We start from the raw sequence: 22,578 nt of genomic DNA on the forward strand, positions 1-22,578 counted from the left end.
AAATTATTCTGTTAATTTAAATTGGATTTGTAATTCATATTAATAACATTACTCTTATAAATTGTCAAACTACTTTAACTTTAAAAAGTTGGAAAATGTTTTGAATTATAAGTAATTTAGAATACTCCAGAAGTATATAGAGAAAAAGATGGTTATCCCTTCTTCACACTCCGTCCCCCAGCAGTCACACAAATCTTAATATTCTACCAAAAATAACAATTTGGTGTGTATCTTTCCATTTTTGGTACATTTCATTTTACTTCAATGCCTAATACATACATATATACAGGTTTAAGATTTTTTAAGCTTTTGTTTTTAAATAAACAATCATTTATATTATTCCAGAACTTGCTTTTTTGCTTAATAGTTTAGAGATTGTTTCATGACAGTGCATAGTTTCTTTGTTAATGCTTATATCATAAATCATAATGATTATATCATATTATGTCATAAATTCACATTTACTTAATGAAAAATAATACCTGTCTATTCTTAAAAAAAAATCCTTAACACTCAAAACTATGTAAACGAAAATCCCATATTCCTGTCCCATTTCCAATCTCCTAGGGACTACCACTGTTAACAATTTGATATATCTCCTTGCAAATATTTTTGTGTGTATGTATATATTTATATCTGTATGTATATGTGTGTGTGTATACATATATACACATACATATGTGCGTATGCACATAGTTTATTTTTTTAAATGGAATCATAGTGTAAGTATTTTTTGGTACCTTGCTCTTCTCACTTGTAAAATTTCATGAGCATCCTAACTTGTCGATCCCTTTAAAGCTAGCTCATTTTTCTTTTAATACTATACTAATCCATGTTATGGATACCATAATTTGTTTAACCATTCCGCTACTGATGGACATTTGCCCTGTTTCTGATTTTTCTCAGTTATAAACAAGGCTGCATGACATCGCTATTTGTGTATTTTTGGATATCTGTGTAAATATTTCCCTGGGTTAGATTCCCAAAAATAGAGTAGTTGGGCTGGAAAGTATATACTTATTGAATGTTGGTGGATATTATCAAAATGACTCCAAAATAGTTGTACTAAATTACATAATAAGAGTCTTTGAAGACTTTTTGCTATATTTAGGTAACTTATAAACAAGACTTTCTTTAAAATCACTGCTTTCCCCCTTTGGTGATTATAAAAGATTAAATATTTGTATCTTCCTTTTAGGAACTGTAGATTTGGCTTATTGCGACGTTCTCTACAGAGACTTGAAGAAGGGTCTAGAAGGACTTGTGCTTGAAAGCCTTCTGCATCTGATTTACCTAACAACTCCCTATGATATGGCTTCTCAGTGTGACCCTGATTGGATGATATACTTCAGGCAGGTGAGAATATAAGATTCTTTGAGATAGGCTGCTTTGTTCTTTAAGATGATATGATTTTCATCAAGTGATTATTCACTTTTTTTCTCTATTAAAATGTATTTGAAATTGGGCCTTTTGTCTTTCAGTTTTTAAAAGAGTAATATGGCAATAGCATTTTTGGTTTAACTTAAATATTACTTTTCTATTAAATATAAACATGTTGATTATCAAAAAAAAATAAAGATGCAGAAGAGAAAAAAGGATCATTCCTGGTCCCATTCCCCCAAAGATAATTACTGTTATGATTTGGTGACCACTTTATTTTATAATGTGTAAGATGTAAAGAAACCTGTGATGCTGTCTCTGATGATTGAGAGTTTAATTCCATGAAATCTCTATCAGAGCCAAGCATGATGATAAAGCAAACCCAATGATGTTAATACCTGAGAAGGAATATCAATTTTATTGCCAGTAGCAAAATGGAACAGCTCCTGCTTATTACAAAACCAAGTGGTAGAGTAGTCTATTACGATTTTACCGTGAACAGGGTAGACAGATGAGCACATCCTAGGCAAAAGTGGTATGCGGCTTTCAGTTACAGGAAATTAACTTTCTTTTTTTATTTTATTGAGGTCATAATAGTTTATAACATTGTGAGATTTCAGTTGTATGTTATTATTTGTTAGTCACATGTATACGTGCCCCTTTACCCCTTATGCCCACCCCTCAAACCCCTTCCCCGCTGGTAACCACTAAACTGTTCTCTTTGTCCATGTGTTAGTTTATCTTCCACATAGGAGTGAAATCATACAGTTTGTCTTTCTCTCTCTGGCTCATTTCACTTAATATAGTACCCTCAAGGTCCATCCATGTTGTTGCAAATAGGACGATTTTGTCTTTTTTATGTCTGAATAGTACTCTATTGTATATATACACCACATCTTATTTATCCATTCATCAGTCAATGGGCACTTGGGTTGCTTCCATGTCTTGGCTATTGGAATAATGCTGCAATGAACATAGGGGTGATAAGTCTCTTTGAATTGTTGATTGCAAGTTCTTTGGATAAAGACCCAGTAGTAGCATAGCTGGGTCATATGGTATTTCTATTTTTAATTTTTCAAGAAATCTCCATACTTTTTTCCATAGTGGCTGCACCAGTTTGCATTCCCAAAGCAGTATATGAGGGTTCCCATCTCTCCACTTCCTCTCCAACATGTGTTGTTTTTTGTCTTGGTAATTATAGCCATTCTAATGGGTGTAAGGTGATGGCTCATTGTAGTTTTGATTTGCATTTCCCTAATGATTAGTGATGTCAAATATCTTTTCAGTTACCTGTTGGCCATCTGTATATTTTCTTTGGAAAAATGTCTGTTCATATCCTCTGCCCATGTTTTGATTGAGTTGTTTGTTTTTTTGTTGTTGAGTTGTGTGAGTTCTTTATATATTTTGGAGATTAACTCCTTGTTAGATATTTGATTTGCAAATATTTTCTTCCAGTTGGTGGGTTGTCTTTTCATTTTGTTCCTGATTTCCTTTGCCTTGCGGAAGATACTTAGTCTGATGTAGTCCCATTTATGATAAAACTCAATAAAATGGATTGAGAAAGTACCTCAAAATAATAAAGGCCATATATGACAAACCCACAGCCAACATCATACTCAATGGGGAAAAACTGAAAGCCATCCCTCTGAGAACAGGAACAAGGCAAGGGTGCTTGTCTCTTTTTTTCTTAGTGAGTCTGGCTAAGAGTTTGTCAATTTTGTTTATCCTCTCAAAGAGCCAGCTCTTAGTATCATTCATCCTTCCTACTGTTTTTTTTTAATTTCAATTTCACTTATTTCTGCTCTAATTTTTAATATTTCCCCCTTCTGCTGAGTTTAGGTGGTGTTTGTTCTTTTTCTAGTTCTGTTAGGTGTAGTTTAAGATTGGTTATTTGAGATTTTTCTTGTTTGTTAAGGTGGGCCTGTATTGCTGTGAATTTCCCTCTTAGGGCTACTTTTGCTGCATCCCATATGAGTTGGTATGTTGTATTTTCATTTGTCTCCAGATATTTTTTGATTTCTCCTTTAATTTCTTCAGTGACCCCTTAGTTGTTCAGTAGCATGTTGTTTAGTCTCCACATATTTGTCACTTTCCCAGCTTTTTTCTTGTAGTTGATTTCTAGTTTCATAGCATTATGGTCAGAAAAGATGCTTGATATGATTTCAATCTTCTTAAATTTATTGAGGTTTGCCTTGTTTCCCAACCAGTGGTCTGTCTTTGAAAATGTTCTGGGGCTGGCCCCATGGCTGAGTGGTCAAGTTCACGTGCTCTGCTTCAGCAGCTCAGGGTTTCACCGATTCAAATCCTGGGCGCAGACATGGCACCACGCCTCGAGCCATGTTGAGGTGGCATCCCACATAGCACAACCAGAAGGCCTACAACTGGAATATACAACTAGGTACTGGGGTGCTTTGGTGAGAAGAAGAAGAAGAAAAAAAAAGAAGATTGGCATCAGATGTTAGCTCAGGTGCCAATCTTTAAAAAAAAAAAAGAATGTTCCATGTGCACTTGAGAAGAATGTGTTTTCTGCTCTTTTGGATGGATTGTTCTATATGTGTGTGTATATATATATATATATATATATATCTATTAAGTCCATCTGATCTAGTTTTTTGTTTGAATCCACTATTTCCTTGTTTACTTCCTCTCTGGATGATGTATCCATTGATGTAAGTGGGATATTGAGGTCCCCTACTATTACTGCGTTGCTCTTAATTTCTCCTTTTAGATCAGTTAGTTGCTTTATATACTTTGGTGCTCCTGTGTTAGGTGCATATGTATATTTATAAGTGTTATGTCCTCTTGGTGGAATGTCCCTTTTATCATTATATACTTCTCCTCTTTGTCTCTCATTGTCCTTTTTTTTTTTTTTTTTTTTGGTGAGGAAGATTGGCCATGAGCTAACATCTGTGCCAGTCTTCCTCTATTTTGTATGTGGGATGCCACCTCAGCATGGCTTGATAAGCAGTGTATAGGTCTCTGCCTGGGATCCAAACTTGTGAACACTGAGCTGCCAAAGCAGAGCACATGAACTTAACAATATGCCTCGGGCCAGCCCCCTTCATTGTATTTTTTATCTTGAAGTCTACTTTGTCTGATGTAAGTATGGCAACACCTGCTTTCTTTTGTTTGCTATTAGCTTGGAATATTGTCTTCCATCCCTACTCTGAGCCTGTTTTTGTCTTTAGAACTGAGATGTGTTTCCTGGAAGCAACATATTGTTGGGTCTTGTTTTTGAATCCATCCAGCAACTCTTGTCTTTTGATTGGAGAATTCAGTCCATTTACATTTAGAGTGATTATTGATATATCAGGGCTTAATACTGTCGTTTTATCATTTGTCTTCCAGTTGCTCTGTATCTCCCTTGTTTCTCATCCCATGTATTTCTGACTGCCAGTTCAATGTGGTGGTTCTCTATGATGGTATCCTCAGTTTTCTCTTTATTTATCTTTTGTTTCTCTGTTCGGATTTCTTGTTTAGTGGTTACCATGAGGTTTGTATAATAGATTTCATAGGTGCAATAGTCCATTTTGTGACAGCCTCTTATTTCCCTTCCTCTTCCCCTTCTAAGTTATTGTTCTCACAAATTATTCTTTTTTGTGTTTGAGTTTGTGGTTAAACTGAAGTGATTGTAGTTATTTTTGATGTTTTCCTTCCCTTTATCTTTAATGTTATAATTAAGTGTTTGCTAGCCTCTTCTGGTAGAGAGCTGCAGTTTTCTGATTTTTGTCAGTCTATCTCCTTGCTCAAGGCTTTGTAAATCCTTTCTTTCTTTTTTTTTTTTCAGATATGAAGGACTGGATCATTTCTTGTAGTGGGAGTTTTGTGGTGATGAATTCCTTCAGCTTTTGTTTATCTGGGACAGTTTTTATTTCTCTATCATATCTGAAGGATGTTTTTGTTGGATAGAGTATTCTTGGCTGAAAGTTTTTGTCTTTCAGAATTTTGAATGTATCATTCCAGCCTCTCCTAGCCTGTAAGGTTTCTGCTGAGAAATCCGCTGAAAGTCTGATAGGGACTCCTTTGTAAATTATTTTCTTCTGTCTTGCTGCCCTTAATATTTTTTCTTTATCATTGACTTTTGCCAGTTTTACTAATACATGCTTTGGAGAAGGTCTTTTTACACTGATGTAATTGGGAGTTCTTTTAGCGTCATTTACTTGTAATTCCAGCTCCTTCCCCAGCTTTGGGAAATTCTCAGCTATTATTTCTTTGAACAAGCTCTCTGCTCCTTTCTCCCCCTCTTTTCCCCCTGGAAAGCCTATAATCCTTATGTTGCATTTCCTGATGGAGTCAGGTATTTCTCAGAGAATTTCTTCATTTCTTTTTTATTCTTAGTTCTCTCTCCTCCTCCACCTGAAGCATTTCTATATTTCTGTCCTCTAAATTGCTAATTCTGCCTTCCACAATATCAGCTCTGCTATATAGGGACTACAGATTTTTCTTCATCTCATACATTGCGCTTTTCATCTCCAACATTTCTGATTTTTTTTAATAGTTTCAATCTCTTTTTGTGAAGAATTCCCTCTGTTCTTTAATTTTATTCCTGGTTTCATTGAACTCTGAGTTTTCTTATAACTTGTTGAGTTTTTTCTGATAGCTATTGTGAATTCTCTGTCATTTAGACTGTAAATTTCTGTGACTTCAGGATTGATTTCTGGGTACTTGTCATTTTCCTTCTGGTCTGGAGTGATAATATACCTCTTCAGGCTATTTGATGGGGCAGATTTGTGCCATCGCATAGCAGTAGCATCTCATCACAGATGTCACCTGCCACCACTGGGTGGGGGGACAGGAGCTGTGAATTCTGAGCCTGCCACAATCCCTGGCAGCTGTGCCCATCCTTTGGAAGCTGTACTGACAGGGTCCATCTGCGTTTTCCCACTGGCCTCTGCTGCTGTACACATGTAGGCATGCAGGCACTCTGGCAGGGGTCCCTGGCTCTGGCCAACCAGCCGAGCTGGTGTGCCAGGCAGGTGAAGGGGTGCTTTCTTTCACGTGCATGATCCCAGGGGTGCTCCTGCTCTGTACTCGCTGTCTGCCCTCCTGGGCTGCTCTGCTTGATAAAGATGCCCTTGCCATTGCTTAGCCTCCTCAGTGTGGAGCATTCCCACAGGCTAGGAGGCAGCTCCAAGAGTGAAGGCGTTCCCACAGAAGGCTGCCCATTCTTCCCTCTCCTCTCAGAGCTGCATGCAGTCCTTTACCCTAGATCACTGCATGTCAGGAAGGGAAAGGAGATCTCCTTACCTCCTTCTGCTGCCTCCTGGCAGGGGGCAGGGGAGCATCCAGCACCTCCACCCTCAGATGTATGACTGTGCGGATCTCTCAGACATTTCTTGTGTTGTGTGAATGTCCTCTATTCGTTTATGAGTGTCCTTTTCATTGTATCTTAAGGGAGAGAGTCTAAGGGAAGAGCTCACTCCACCATGATGCTGATGTCATTCACGCTCACCTTTCTTCTTAATATCATATTTTTGAATTGTTACTGTAAGTTTTTTTGAGCAGTACTATATATTACAGTTACTTTCAAAAGCTTTCCCTCTTCTCCCTCCCCCTAGACATCTCCAGTAGTCCATGGAAACCATAATCCATAGTCACAGTACTTGCGACCATGTCTTTAAGTAATTCTACCAAAGTATGTTATATTTTAATAATATATTTTTTAAGCTTGCAATATTTATAAATAAAATTTGTGTTGTTTTTTGATATCCTTTAAAATCATGAAAATGTAATATCACAGGAAATTCTGGATTTGGTTCAAATGGCAGACTTTTAAAAGTTACCATTTGATTTTTCTACATCTGTATTCTTTTTCTATGTAGTTTAGCCAGCTCAGTCCAGCAGAACAAAATGTAGCTGCTCTTGTTGGAGTCTCTGAAAACTTTCTTGGGAAGAAAGCATCAGGCCAAGCTATCAAGAAGGTACCATAGTCTTTTTCTCCTTCCTAATGACTAAGTTTATTTGACAAAAATTAATGCTGTGGTATCATCTCCTTTGTTGACTTGATCTTTTTGTTTCACATTTTTTAAGTTTTGTTTCTCATTTTACTATTTAAAACATCTGAGGCTGGGGCCAGCCCAGTGGCACAGCAGTTAAGTGCACATGTTCTGCTTCTCAGCGGCCCAGGGTTTGCCGGTTTGGATCCCAGGTGCAGACATGGCACTGTTTGGCAAGCCATGCTGTGGTAGGTGTCCCACATATAAAGTGGAGGAAGATGAGCATGGATGTTAGCTCAGGGCCAGTCTTCTTCAGCAAAAAGAGGAGGATTGGTGGCAGATGTTAGCTCAGGGCTAATCTTCCTCAAAAAAGAAACATCTGAGGACCAGAAATTTAATCATTTTTTTAAAACAGTATTTATTTCGGGTTGGTGTGGTAGCCCTTTTTTTGCATCTTTGTATTTTTGAAATATTCTTTCATGCACATAGAAGGCTTTTATCACAGGAAAAGGTAAACCTTATTAATCTATTTTTCTTAGGTTTCTTATGGCTTACGTTATAAAAATTATAAAATATTTATAAAATGTTTTTACAATATTATATAATTCTGAAAAAAATTTAATTCAAAGGAGAAAAATATATTTTCTAAAAATGTTTTATTAGGCATTCTGCTTGGTATCAGAGATGCTAAGATAGGACAGGTTTGTGGTTTTTGTTGTTACTGTTTTTTCGTTGTCCTCAGAGAACTCCCAGTTTAGTACATGAAGTACATAAAGCATTTTAGAAGCTTCAAGCAGATAAGCTAATATTCTTTTGTGTGATATCTTATATTTTAGTGTTTTAAAATTCAGTCAACAAGCATGAAGCCAAGTGTCTAGTGCATACACTGACATTAAGACAAGTGGAAATAGTTCTTTGGAAAATATGCCTTCAAATTCCTTAAGTTAATATCATTTCCCCCCTCATGATATACTTTTTTTCATTTTTAATTTTCTTTGGCAATCCAATATTCATTGAAACCTAATTATTTTACCTACCATTTCCCTCCAATATCTTTTAAATTTTCACAAATAGTAGTAATTTCATTTTGAAAAATGGAAGATGGTGTTTACTTACCTTTGAATTGAATGGTGCTTCTGTCCCATGTATTGCTGTATCATAGAATTATAGATCTCTGTTTAGTACTTCAGTATTCATGTTATCACAGCATTTAGATTGGGGCTATCACCTCAGAAATGGCTCTATTGTTTGCCCTTCAAAATGTTGAATTAGAGGCCGACCCCGTGGCCAAATAGTTAAGTTGTCTCACTCCGCTTCAGCAGCCCAGGGTTTTGCTGATTCAAATTCTGGGCACAGACATGGCACTGCTCATCAAGCCATGCTGAGGCAGCGTCCCACATGCCACAATTAGAAGGACCCACAACTAAAAATACACAACTATGTACCGGGGGGCTTTGGGGAGAAAAAGGAAAAATAAAATCTTTAAAAAAACATTGAATTAAATATTTCTTAAAACAAAACTGTTATATCAAACTCTAAAATATAAAATAAAAACAAAACCATACTAATTTGGAACTAATTACCAAATAAGCATTTACAGAATCTTATTAGAATACTGCATCTTTTTAAACTTGAATCAGAATTTATTTTTGTTACATTTTATGAAACACAATCAATAAATGTTTGTTCAATTGATAATTAAGTATTTAAAATAGTATGGGCATGAAAGTATCTTAATTAAGAGTGGTTTAGCTAATAGTTTAATGTTTTGAAGGTTTCTTTTTCTTAAATTCTTAAATTTCTTAATTCTAGAAAAATGTTTCTTTTTCTTAAATTTTATTTACTTAAAATCTGATTTCTCCACATGGAAAAAGGCTCTCCCTTTTTAAAAACATTTCTTATAAAAGATCTTGAAATTGGCATAAAGCATCTTATCTTGCCATGTAGTATAATCATATCATTTTTCTTGGCTTAGAAAATACATTCCAAGCAAAATCTACATTAACTCAATTTATAGTTAATAATGCAGGTGCACTAAAATTGGGAAATTTAAAAGCAATCTTTTCCTACTTGTTATTCAACTTACACTTTTTTGGCTTAATGCTTTTAGATAGAGTGATCTAGTATCAACATTCAGAATCTGTAATTTGTACACCTTTGATATGTCACCCTAAGTTTTCATTGCAAACATTCTTTTACTATGGTAGATGGTGTAATTTCATATCTTATACTTACCTTTTCTCTTTCAAATTCATCCTTGTTTCCCTCTGATTTTAAGTATGAGTTACTCAGTTTCTAAGTTAGCTTGATATTAGCTATGAAATACTTTACACAAAAGTATAGTCAGTAGACGCCAGAGGTAAAGGTAGGTACAGAAAACAAACTGTCAACTACAGGAAGCATTTTTCTTCTTCACTGTTTTAACTTTGGAAACGTTAATTATTTATCATGACCATTTGAAAATCCTGGAACCTAATGTTTCCTCATAGTTCACAATATAGACAGCTTGTTAATATATTTAAATAAATGCAGCAGGGCCTGCCCCGTGGCCAAGTGGTTAAGTTCACGCACTCCACTTTGGTGTCCCAGGGTTTTGCCGTTTCCGATCCTGGGCGCAGTCATCACCACTCATCAGGCCATGCTGAGGCAGCATCACATAGCACAACCACATAGCACAACCATAAGGACCTACAACTAGAATATACAACTATGTACTGGGGGGCTTTGAGGAGAAGAAGAAGATTGGCAACAGATGTTAGCTCAGGTGCCAATCTTAATAAATAAATTAAATAAATAAATAAATGCAGTTGTCTACTTTAGAATCACGATCACACACCTATACAGTCCATAAATGCCATAGTAAATGTCAAGGTCTCCCCAGCTCCTTCCCTTCCTGTATTCTTTTTCTACGGCAACAGTAACAGATTAGCACAAGCTGACTGTCTTAAAACAACAAATTTATTCTCTCATCGTTCAGGAGGCCAGATGTCTGAAATCAAGAGGCTGGCAAGGTCAGTTCCTTCTGGAGGCTCTGAGGGAGAAGCCGTCTTGCCTCTCCCCTAGTTTCTGGTGGTTGCCAGCAGTCCTTGGTGTTCCTTGGCTTGCAGACTCCTCCAGCCAATGTCTGCCTCCATCTTCACATTGCCTTCTTCTCTGTGTCACTCTGTCCTCTCTTTGAAGGGCACCAGTCATTCAATAAAGAGCCCCAAATGGCCCACTGTACATCCAGTATGATTTCATCTCGAGATACTTAACTAATTAGATCTGCAAAGATCCTATTTCCACATAAGGTTGCACTCACAGGTACAACGGGTAAGGACTTGAACATATCAGGGCAACACACAGTTCACCCCTCTATACGCCCTATAGAAAGAAGTTTAATTTAAATTGGAAACAGTTTGGCATATCTCTCTTTTTATACTTGGAAAAATGATAACCAATTTGAATTAATCTAAAGTACAAATGTTAGAAATCGGTTTTATTTCTGTGGAATCATTCTGTCCTTACTCTCCTGTGGTACAACTTCGTTCACTTTACCATTTGTCCAATTTGAATATAATGTACATTTTTAGCAGGTCCAGTACATAAATTTCTTTGATTGTGTCTTTCTAGAAAGTGGACAAGGGCGTTGTCAATAGACTATACCTGTCTTTTGTTCTTTTTACCTTGCTCAAAGAAACCAACATTTGGAGTGTGTCTGAAAAATTTAATATGCCTCGAGGATATGTACAAAATCTTCTCACTGCAGCTGCCTCATTCTCATCTTGTGTGCTACATTTCTGTGAGGTAATTCCATTGAATTCCATACTTTTTGCATCTTCTTGTTTTAACTGTTAATAAACTCATAAACCAGTTACTGTTTTCTGTTGACTTATTATGTTATACAAAGCACTCAAAATTTACTTAAACTATATCTTTGCTATTATCTGCTTACAAAAATACTATATACATACTTATGGTAAAGATACAAAAATGACAGGATTGGGGCTGGCCCGGTGGCTCAGTGGTTAAGTGCACACGTTCCGCTTCAGTGGCCTGAGGTTCACCAGTTTGGATCCCGAGTGTGGACATGGCATCTCTTGGCAAGCCATGCTATGGCAGACATCCCACATATAAAGTAGAGGAAGATGGGCATGGATGTTAGCTCAGGGCCAGTCTTCCTCAGTGAAAAGAGGATTTGCAGCAGATGTTAGCTCAGGGCTAATCTTCCTCAAGAAAAACAAAAAAATGACAGGATCAACTAAAATATATAATGAACAAGTAGAAACCATCTAGTTATCCCTACTTTTAGAACCACCGTTAATAGTTTCAAATATTTGGAATCAACTGTTAAAAATGACATTTCTCCATTGATGTGTGTTCTGTGTGATTGTCTTTCTCGTGAGTGATAACCATGTAAAGTATTGATGACCAATATCCAACAGCTACCTCCTGACTGCTTAGTACCGTGTTCTCTCGATTGCAACGGTATTTTACCATTTTTGCTTCTAACGTCAGGCAGCTGCTAGGTTTCTACATCAAATATTTTGTTTATAAAATAACTCAAGAAGAAAGCGTTATTTTAGCCATATGCCTTTGGGATGGATTTGTTAAACACTACTAAAAGAAGCTTTCACATTTTCCTTAAGTGACACAACAAAGCTTACCAGACTTTTCTACCCAGATAATTTTTTTGATGAATTTATAATATAAGCCATTTTTGGTACATTTAAATTTCTTCTTTTTTGGGTGGCATAATAATTCTTTCCATATTTGTTTCTATACTTAAATTTTTTTAACTTTTTTCCCTATGAATTCTACTTTTAAACTTAAAATCTACTTCATTTGCACTATCTTAAACCTCCATATTCTGTATATGTATATGGCAGTTAATTATCATGCGTACTAATGGAGTAACTAATTCAAAAATATTTCACTACAGAGTGAATGATAATTAGTTTAGCAAATTTACCTTTCTAAATATCTTTTATTTATGCTGATTTTTAAATATTAGCTTATACTCCCTAATCACACACTGGCTAAGCAGTAGACAAAAATTGTAGATAATAAGGAGAAGCTAGCCTTGAAAATGTGTTTTCTATGTTTGTAGGTCTTTATATTTATAGATGCTTTTCCTAATATTCTGGCCCTTTGTTTTACTTAGGACTATAAGGACTTAAGCCTTATAGAATTGTTCAAGTAAAAGAATCTATTGGTTGAACTTGAAAACAAACTATAATTTGATGGTTGATGCTAGGATCAATCTACATGACAGCCTGTGTTCTCATCAATGTGTTTTCAATAATTTAAAGTGTTTTTTTCTTTTTAAAAATTATGTAAGTGGTATAAACTAGTACACCAATCATATTAGTCAAGATAGTTTTAACTACAAGTAACAGAAAAACCCCTTAGAAGTTTAAACAATAAAGAAAAATGATTGTCTTATGCAACAGGAAAGCCAGAGCTAAGATAGTTCCAGGGTTGATTGATTCAATAGTTCTATTCAAGGTTTTGTTTTGTTTTTTTTACTCTCCCGTCTTTAGTGCATTGACTATTTTCCTAGTGGTCACAAAATGGCTAACTAGTACTGTTCCATGCATCACATACTCTCACAATGATACCCAAACATTATAAAGGAAACTTAAAAAAAAAAAAAAGCTGCTATTATAGAAAATTTCAAACATGTAAAATAAGACAAAGTAATATGATGAATACCCATTTACCCACAAGCTTTAATAATTATTGACTTACGGCTTCCAATTATTATTTTAAATATTGCTGCACTGAGCATCATGTTGCATCTGAATCCTTCCATATTTAATATTTTGTCTTCAAGATAAATTTGCAAAAGTGGGAATTGTTTTCAGTAGTTTGGGAAAGAAAAACTATTCATTCGCTTCCTGATATTTTGATAAAAATGAGTAGAGCTCTCTTACTGACCTATTTTTCCATTTTCAATCTTTTTCCTCATCTCAAAACCAGTTCATCAAATTCCTCAGAGTCTCTGCCATGTTTCCTCATAATAATTTTGCTTGGAATCATTGTTCTGGCTTAACCCAAGTTCCAAAACTTACATAAAGGAGCATCTTCTCTGAGACCTGAGCCATACAGACTAAACTTTGAAATAACTTACCAGATTTAAATTCTGTGTCTGTCTTTGTGTTCTTCAGGAGCTTGAGGAGTTTTGGGTTTATAGAGTCCTTTTGGTAGAACTTACCAAGAAGCTGACTTACTGTGTAAAGGCAGAGCTGATCCCTCTCATGGAGGTGACTGGAGTTTTAGAGGTTAGTAACTTCCCAGTTTCCCAATTGAGATGATTTCAACTCACAGAAACATTATATTCTTTTAGTAAATTGCTGCCATGGCCTTGTTAACCTGGAAGTAGTCCTGATGAAAAATCACTTTTGTGGAAAAAAATAACAGTAGGTTTAGGGGTGACTCTCCCCAAATAGGTGTGCTACCGCTCACCCTTAGCATCTCTTCCTTCCTCCGCTCCAAGGAAGAGCTACCCCTGTCAGTTTAGACTCAGTGCTTCTCCACGGTAGGAGTGCTCAGGTGGTGACAAGGCGTATCTCCATTTCCTGAGAGAGTGAGAAGAAAGTATCCTCAGCTGGTTTTTCAGCTTTCTATTTTCGACCAACCCTTGATTTTAGTCTATTCTGTGTTATTCAGTTCTTGAATCAGAAGAGTTTGTCCGCTTGGGAAAACATACACACACACACACAAACAGAAAATGAGAACATTTTTAGAATATTGGACCAGTACGTTTTGTTTGGGGATCTGAAATAGTGCCATAGCCTAAGTGCCTCAGTGGGTTTCTCATTCCGGATTGCAGCGCACATCAGTTGACTTAAGCTGCACGGAAAGTTATCTTGCTGTCAGATTGGAACCACCCAAATGCATCTTTTCAAATTCCTCAGGATTCTGATATATCTCTTCATATTTACTTTATCTTAGTTTATTCCTATCTCTCACATGTGAATTTTTCCCTTCAATAGGACACTTAATTTTTTTTTCCTAATCCCAAATTCTAATCCTAATGGTTTTTGTAATACTTTTCAGGCTCGAGCAAAACAATTATACAGTGCAGGTTATAAAAGTCTGATGCACTTAGCTAATGCAAATCCTGAAGTGCTGATAAGGACAATTGATCATTTATCAAGACGCCAGGCCAAACAAATTGTTTCATCAGCAAAGGTAAGAAAGAAACCATTTTTTAACCTTTATGATATTTTGCAATATCTCCTTATACTTTAGACATAAAAACAAAAACTTTTAACTATAGACACAGAAGTGTATATTTACAATATGTGGATAAAAATAGTGCCTCTGTTATGATACAAGACTTGCTAAGAAAAGAAAAAGGACCTCCTGAAAAATAAACACAATTTCAGGAGTTCATCGAAATTCAGGGAACTCTGGAGCACATTGAATTCTGCCTCCCCCACCCTTTTCACAGGAAGTCCTTTCCTCAGCATCCCTGACATCTGATCTTCCCACCTCTGAACACCTTCATTGACCAGGAGCTTACAACCTCAACAATTAGTTAGTTCTATTTCTGGACACTCTTAGTGTTACAAAAAGCATCCTAATATAACAATACTCAATTTTGCCTTCTTGAAATGTCCACCATTGCATCGTAGTACTGCTCTCTGGAACAAGTCTATTCCTTTGTTCATAGGGTAGTTTTTCACACATTTAAAAACAGTTGTCATTGCCACCAGGGTTTCCTAAAGATTGGCGCCTGAGCTAACTAACTGTTGCCAATCTTCTTTTTTTTTTTTTCCTTCCCAAAGCCCCCCAGTATATAGTTGTATATTCTAGTTGTAGGTCCCTCTGGTTGTGGCATGTGGGACGCTGCCTCAGCATGGCCTGATGAGCAGTGCCATGTCCGCGCCCAGGATCCAAACCGCTGAAACCCTGGGCCACCGAAGCGAGCTTGTGAACCCAACCACTCAGCCACAGGGCTGGCCCCAGGGTTTCCCTTTTCTGTTTCTTTCATCTGTATTAAATAGTCTAGTTGTGGGCTGTTCACCATCCCAGTTACCCTTTTGCTCAGTGCCGTCCAGTTTGTCATTACTCTTCCGTTCCTGTGGGTAAAGCCATTACACAGCAGTTTGAGATTATTTCCTTCTTTTTTTTTTTTTTTTTTTTTAAGATTTTCTTTTTCCTTCTGTCCAAAGCCCCCCTGGTACATAGTTGTATATTTTTAGCTGTGGGTCTTTCTAGTTGTGGCATGCCTCAGCGTGGTCTGATGAGCAGTGCCATGTCCGCACCCAGGATCTGAACTGGTGAAACTCTGGGCCACCAAAGTGGAGTATGCAAACTTAACCACTCCTCCAGGGGGCCGGCCCCAGATTATTTCCTTCTTGATCTCAACTATAGTTCTACTCTTGTAACCTGAAATTGCTTAGTTTTTTTTAAAACTTCATTGTTACACTGTTGTCATATATAGATCAGAATGAGCTAAAAAGTTAATTTTCATCTTACTTTTTTGAATAGCGCTCACATTGTTTACGTTACCTTAACTGATCTAAGTAGTGTATCCAGGGATCCAAACTCCTTCTGTCTCGTTGCTCAGCCATTCTCAGTACATGGCTTCCATCTTATGGACTAAGATACATGCTCTGGTTCCTAGCATCCCTTCTGTTTCCCAGCTAGCTTGAAAGAATAAAATACATATTTCTTACAGGATTTTGAGTAGAGGAGTGGGTTAGAGGTTGCAAATAGGGGAGCAAGAATGGAAATAAGGAAACCAGTTAGGATTATATTGAGGTTATACAGTTTTTTGCAGGAATGCCACAAAAATGACATGCGTCCTTCTTAGTACATCATATCAGGAACCACCAGATGTCAGTTTGTCCCATCACTGATACTAACTTTGGTCATTTGGTTAAGGAAGTGTCATCTGGAAGGTTTCTCCACTGTAAAGTTATTTTTCCTGTTGTAATTAGTATTTTGGGAGTGGATACTTTGAGACTGGGTAGAGATCCTATTCTTCATTGAACTTTCAAACACTTGTTTCAGCATCTATCCATGATTTTTGCCTGACTCAGTTGTTTCTATGATATTTGTCAAGGGTGACTTTCTAACTCCATTATTCCTTCTATGTTTATTTATTGGCACTTTACTATGAGGAAAAACTTTTGCTTCTTTATTTATTCATTAATATATTTATATCAGAATGAACCGTGGGTTCATACTTATTCAATTACTACCATTAACTATTTTGGTGCTCAAATGGCCTCAGATTCGACCAGCAGGAGCCCCTGCAAGCTGGTTTCTTTGTCTTTTTGACCTGTCCCCATCATTACTGGAGTACTTTTGTACTTTCTGGCTGTATCTGTCAGGGTCTAGTCATTAGGAACAAAAACCACGCAGTAATGTGAACAAGAAAGTTTAAAGAATTAGTAACTAGTAACAGAGGTTATTATTTGGCTTCTAAGGAGTAAACAGAACTTTGAAGAATATAGGAAGAAGTACTGAGAGAGGGGCCATCCCCACCCAATACCACTCACCATGGATGGTTCAGCCTTCAGTGGAGGAAGTGTGGCTGTGGCCCACTAGTTTGTTGCATTGTTACATCCAAGTCTGGCAAGCAGGAAACTACCCACTAAAATGCCAACAAAACTGCCAGGAAGCTCCCTGAGTGTGCTGTTGAGCTGCTTGGAAGCTAACTGGAGTGCTCATGGAACTCACCGGAAAGCTGCCTGCAGCGATACTGTTGAAACTCACTGTAATGAGCCTCTGGATGTTCAGCATACCAGACAAGCACGGCTGGAGCCATAAGAAAAAGACACACACCAGAACCAGGAAGAGAAACCCCTTCCTCTCATAGTCTCTCCAGTGCCCTCTATTGACAAAGCTTAACATTATACCAGCTGGCAAAGGAGAAACATTTACAGGATCCAGCTCGAGTATTTCCAGCAGGACAGTGAAGGATGGATTTGGAGCTGAGAAGCAATAAAATTAATAACCAGCACTCTGGCACAACAAGGTGTTCCAGATTCAGTATTTCCCTTGCCTTAGCCATGGAATCACCCATTTTTTCCAAAGAGCCCTAGTTCTTTTTAGTGAAGAGTGGTATTTAGAAACCCAAGTTTTAGGGGCTAAGGGTGCTCATTACCAGAGGGGTAGGTCATTGCTTCTAGGTTCTCTCAGGAGACAGAGCTCACATACGTCTATACATTTTTCTACTTGTAAGTCATTAAAGGCTGTGAGCTCACGGTGATAACTCCACTTCTAATTTTTCCAGGTTCATACTGCTGCATAACAAAGATTTACCTCAAAACTTAGTGGCTTAAAACAGCTATTTTATTTTGCTCATGTTTTTGTGGATTAGGAATTCTGGAAGGGTTCAGCTGGGTGATTCTTACTTGGAGTCTCATGCAGTTACAGCCAGATTTTGACTAGGGCTATGGTCGTCTAAGGGCTTGACTGGGCTGGATAGCCAAGATATCCCACTCACATGGCCGGCAGTTAAAAATTGGCTGTCATCTGGGGCTTTCAACTGGAGCAGCTACATATGGCCTTTCCATGGGCCTTGGGTCTCTCATGGCATGGCAACTAGGTTCTGAGAGGAAACATCCAGAGAGTGAACATTGCAAGAGATCAAGGCGGGAAATGCAAGAAACCTTCTGAACTAACCTCGGAAGTTGTGCACTGTTGCTTCTGCCGCATACTGCTGGTTGCTAGAGAGCAAGATCAGCTGAGATTGTGAGGAAGGGGAACTGGACATCCACCTCTGCATGGGGAGTGTCAAATACTTTTCAGTCATCTTTAATGTCTGCCCTCTGGTCACAAATTATTTACATTTCTCCCACATGCAAAATATACTCATCCCCAAAAGATTTATTCCTTTATGGCATCAGACTCAGGCTCAAGGTCCACTATTTATTCTAAATCACATCAAGGTGCAGGTGATGCTCCTTGAGTATAATTTCACAAATATGATTTCTCTCAATCTGAAGACCTGTGAAGTAAAGAGATACCACATGCAGTGGTGAAACAGGGATAGGATACCACAGTACACTCCCATTCAAACAGGGAAATTGGGTAGTGCATAGCAGCAATTCTGAAGTCCAGCCAGGCAAATGTGGCCATTTCCTTGATTAGGACCCAATTCTGCTCCCTGGGAATAATTCTTCCTGGCCCATGTTTGCAGCCGGGTAGCTTTCTCAGTCCATTTCCTGTCTGTAGAAGTTCTAGGGTTCAGAGGTTCTTTTTGTACTGTTTCTCTATCCCTTTTTATTTGATGTGGTTTAATTTCCTTTAAAACATGTGGGTTTCTTATTCATCTATTTATAATCTCCATGTAGCTTGGGTTTCTTACAGCATGGTCGCTGGGATCTGAGAGGGAGCATTCGACAGACCTTGGAATGGTCTCATTCCGAGAAACCCAGGCAGAAAATAAATGCAAGGCTTCTTTTGACTGAGCTCTGGAAATCATGCAGCATCATTTCTACTGCATCCTGTTAGTGACAAGCGAATCACCAAGGCCAGCACAGCACAGGTTCAAGAGGAGAATTGGATCCCGTCTCTCAATGAAAGTGTCCAAGAATTTCCAGCCATCTTTAATCCACCACACTAATCCCACACTCCAAGACTCATTGGAGTCTTTCCTCCTCTCGTATTTTTAGTTCCTTTCTCCAACAGTAAAAATCCTGGCTCCCATTTTCATCAATATATTTACCTATTTTGCTCAATCCTAGAATACACTGAAAGTAATTTCAAAATTGTTAAAGCATACCACTGCAAAAAACCAAACTTACTAGCCAGAGTTCAGAATTTATTTACAACTCTTTTTGCCTTTAGTCTGAGAATATATAATTGAAATAATGTGTTCAAATAATGTTACTTTGTTTGCTTCAGTTATTGTTGTGTTATTCATTTCAAACACAGATTCTGTTTATAGCCCATTTTAGTCCCTTTCCCTCGTCCTTATAGATTTTTTAAAAATATATATACAAACATTTATATATATATAAAAGTATATATAACATTTAACAAATGTTAAATGATTCATTTAACGTGGTCACTGTTACCTCAGCTACTGGAAAACTTACCTAATTACATTTTAATCTCTTATATATAATGCTGTATAAAATGTTGTAACATACAACAAAAGTATATAAAACATTTACCTATTTTCTTCACCTTTAAATTGAAATAGTTTTACTAGGATATATCATTTTCTTTTATTTCTAGAATTTTCTTGGGTTGCAGTTTTAAATATTAGCTCTGATCCATTGTTTAATTTTTCTTCTTTAGCAATTCCAATTGTATGTTTGTTGAGTGGTCTTTGCCCATTTCAATGTCTCTGACCTTTTTTACTTCTGTCTTTATCTCATTTTCATTCTCTCCATTGTCTTCCTGCTTTTTTTTTTCCCCAATCACCTTAATTAGATTTTTAGTCAAACTCGTTCTTCCTTGGGTACCTCGTTATTAAGTTTCTTATTTCTGATATGATTTTGCCTTTTTCCTCTCTTTCTTTCCTGAGCTTACTCAACTTTTGTTTCATTTCTTTCTGGTCTTCGTCCATTTCTGTTCTTAGTTTTCGGACTTTTATTCAGGGTGTATTTTTGCCCACGTATCTCCAAATGTTTATTTGAGAATATTTAATCAGTTTGGAGTGCCATGTTACAGTTTTTGCTTCATGATTTGCTTTCAGGGTAGGCAGTTTTTATGAACTGAAGTGCTTTGAGCCTCACTTTTTCATAGAGGTGGTCGTTTTGTACAGATGAGAACCACCCTGCGATTCTTGGACAGGGATGGCCATTGGGAGCGGGGTGTGAGAGTCCTGGTTGAAAGTCTCTCTGTCAGTGTAGCAAAGCGTAGCTTCTTTAATGGACACTTGGGGCGGGAGAGGAGAGCAAGGAGGGGTTGTGTTCTTTGATTTTTTTTAATTTCCTTTTTGTCCTAAATTTTCCCCTCTTCTTTCTTTTTCCCCTCACTGCTCAGCTTCCAAAGGGCGCCTCTCCCTTTTTGCCCATTCTCTCCCTCAGAAGCATTGCCTTTCCAAGACTGCCTTCTTAGAAGAGTTCCACACCCTCTAAGTCCCTTCCTGTAAACAGTGGTTTAATCTACCTAGATTCCTTTCTCAGTATTTTTGTACTTGGGGTAGCCTTTCTCTCTCTGGAGGTGACTTTATTTAATCTTAGACCCTCGGTTCTCCTCTTTTTTCCAAGTAGTTTTTTCTCAACCCCACCTTCATCTCTGCAAACAGTTGGAGTGGGAGCCTGAGAAATGGCTCTGCTGAAAGTGGTAGATTTTTTTAACTACAAGTAATTTGTGGTTGATGATGTTCTCTATGTTCTGGTAATGCTGACACACGAGTATTGTGTAGTTTACTTGTTCTGGTTGATCTGTGTAGTTTTTAGAGGATGTGTTGGGAGATTCACTTAACATGGTCACCATACCTCAGCTACTGGAAAACATACCTACTAACATTTTAATCTCTTTTATATATAATGTTGTGTAATGCTATACTTTATATCAAATTGGTAGAAAGTGGGTTTTTTTCACTGTTTGTGTTGTGTGATTTTTTGCCTCTGTGATTTTACTAAACTTTTTATTATAAAAATTTTGTAACAGAATTAATTAATGCAAATACTTCACCCCAATATACACAAAACCCAGCTACAACAAATACCAACATTTTATTTCTGATTTTTAGAAGGAAGGGGGAAAAGGCATTATTCAGCAAATATTTGTTGACATCTACCATGTGCCATGTTTAGAAATACTTTCTTTGCTCATTTTGTTTCTGCTTTAATTAACTATGGTTAATTTTAGGACTTGAATAAAACTTTTCTTTGAAACACTGATGGGTTTTTAAAAGATAGCATACTAAATTTTGAGGAACAATAAAATGCATATATAAAGGATAATATTTTCAAGAGCTAATTAAATTTTTGCAAAATTGTCTTGGATTTTATAGATTGGAAGTTAATTTTTAAGTGGCTGAGTCTTCAATAAAACAAATCTTTGAGAGTATTAAAGCTCCTTTATTTTGGTGCACTAAGTGCAGTGATCAGCTAAAATGGCTTTGACTAAATGCCTCAGCTTCCTTCACTATAATCACTTGTTCTTAAGTGGCCATTTTTCAATTTCGTTATTAATTTTAATGTCTGGATTGCTGACATACGAGGATTCAGGTATCTAATAGACGGTAGTAAAAATGTTAGCAATTCTCTAGCAATGCATATTTTGACCTGATGTCTTAATATTTTTTTTGTAGATGCTGTTGCATGAAAAAGCAGAGGCTTTGCGAGAAGAAGTAGAAGAGTTATTGAGATTGCCTTCTGATTTCCCTGGTATCGTGGCCTCTTCCACTGAAAAGGCATGAAGCTATCTGATGAGCATTTTCAAATATGAATTATTTATTATAAATGTGTTTTATTAAAGATTACCTATAATTTGTAAATGAAAAAAATACGTTTTAACTATGCGTTAAACTATGGATGGTGTTTGAATATACCTCTCACTCATAGTTGTAGTAACCTTCCCACTAATAATCCATCTCCTTCGATGCTTACACATTGTTTCTCTGCTCAGAAATCTGTAGCGTCCACCACAAAAGGAAATCCAACTTCCTCAACATCTCTCCAGCCTGCCTTTGTGGCCAGATCTTTCATTATTCTCTTCCTCATTTCTTTCTTCAAACTACATTATTTGAAATCCCCATACTTTTCTCTGGGTTTTATGCTATTCCCAATGCACAGAAAATTATCTTTGAAATGTATTGTGTACTTCAAGTGTCAAGTAAAAATGCTCAAATACTGTCTCCTCTATGAAATGGTCCAAGTTCATCCTCATGCCCACCCCGTACGTGGGGTGCTCTTTCCCTCCTCTGAGTACCGTGAACCCCTCATTTATGTCCATATCTTTTTTAATGCTGCTACTTTGTAATCTCTTGGAAGGCCAAGACCTTTTCTGTCGTCTTCATATGCCACACAGCACCTACCACAGCTCACTGCACAAAGTAGGGACCTCTGAGGAACGCATACCACCCAAATCAACAATTTCAAGATTGTCTTTAAACACAACTTAAATATTGCCTCGCCCCCCTCCCTTTTCAGATTTGTAGCTCAAATGTAGATGACTGGTTATCTGTAGGAAAAAAGCTAATAACTAGGAATACTTAGGATTACTGAACCGGTTTGGTTAAAGTTCTACTTACCTGTCTAAAAGACAGCCCTTGGAAACTTTGCAAACAGATCCACAGTCTGAGTTCTTTGTGCCTTAACATTTTTGACCATTATACTATAGCCGTCATTTCCCC

General features: G+C 37.0%; 1 protein-coding gene and 1 long non-coding RNA gene across 14 annotated transcripts in view; one reads left to right on the forward strand and one right to left on the reverse strand.

Moving 5' to 3' along the window:
* Positions 1-21,744, forward strand: part of HELQ (helicase, POLQ like) — a 150,348-nt gene extending 128,604 nt beyond the window's left edge. For 9 of the 13 annotated variants that reach the window (XM_070505457.1, XM_070505458.1, XM_070505460.1 and 6 more), the window contains 6 exons: positions 1,199-1,356; positions 7,203-7,301; positions 10,929-11,102; positions 13,466-13,579; positions 14,358-14,492; positions 21,535-21,744. In XM_070505457.1, the coding sequence (XP_070361558.1) occupies positions 1,199-1,356; positions 7,203-7,301; positions 10,929-11,102; positions 13,466-13,579; positions 14,358-14,492; positions 21,535-21,642 (788 nt within the window). In that variant the 3' untranslated portion in view covers positions 21,643-21,744. Of the gene's footprint in view, positions 1-1,198; positions 1,357-5,167; positions 5,305-7,202; positions 7,302-10,928; positions 11,103-13,465; positions 13,580-14,357; positions 14,493-21,534 lie in introns of those variants that run through there. The other 4 variants (XR_001401888.3, XR_011502152.1, XR_011502153.1 and 1 more) reach the window with 4 other exon arrangements.
* Positions 13,579-17,127, reverse strand: LOC139044840 (uncharacterized). The gene is made up of 3 exons (XR_011502154.1): positions 16,814-17,127; positions 15,819-15,952; positions 13,579-13,992 (listed from the first exon to the last, which is right to left on the reverse strand). It is a non-coding gene; the product is annotated as an uncharacterized lncRNA (long non-coding RNA).
* Positions 21,745-22,578: the final 834 nt, after the last annotated feature.

The sequence above is a fragment of the Equus asinus genome, chromosome 3 (assembly GCF_041296235.1).
Source record: "Equus asinus isolate D_3611 breed Donkey chromosome 3, EquAss-T2T_v2, whole genome shotgun sequence".
Classification (NCBI taxonomy): Eukaryota; Metazoa; Chordata; class Mammalia; order Perissodactyla; family Equidae; genus Equus; species Equus asinus.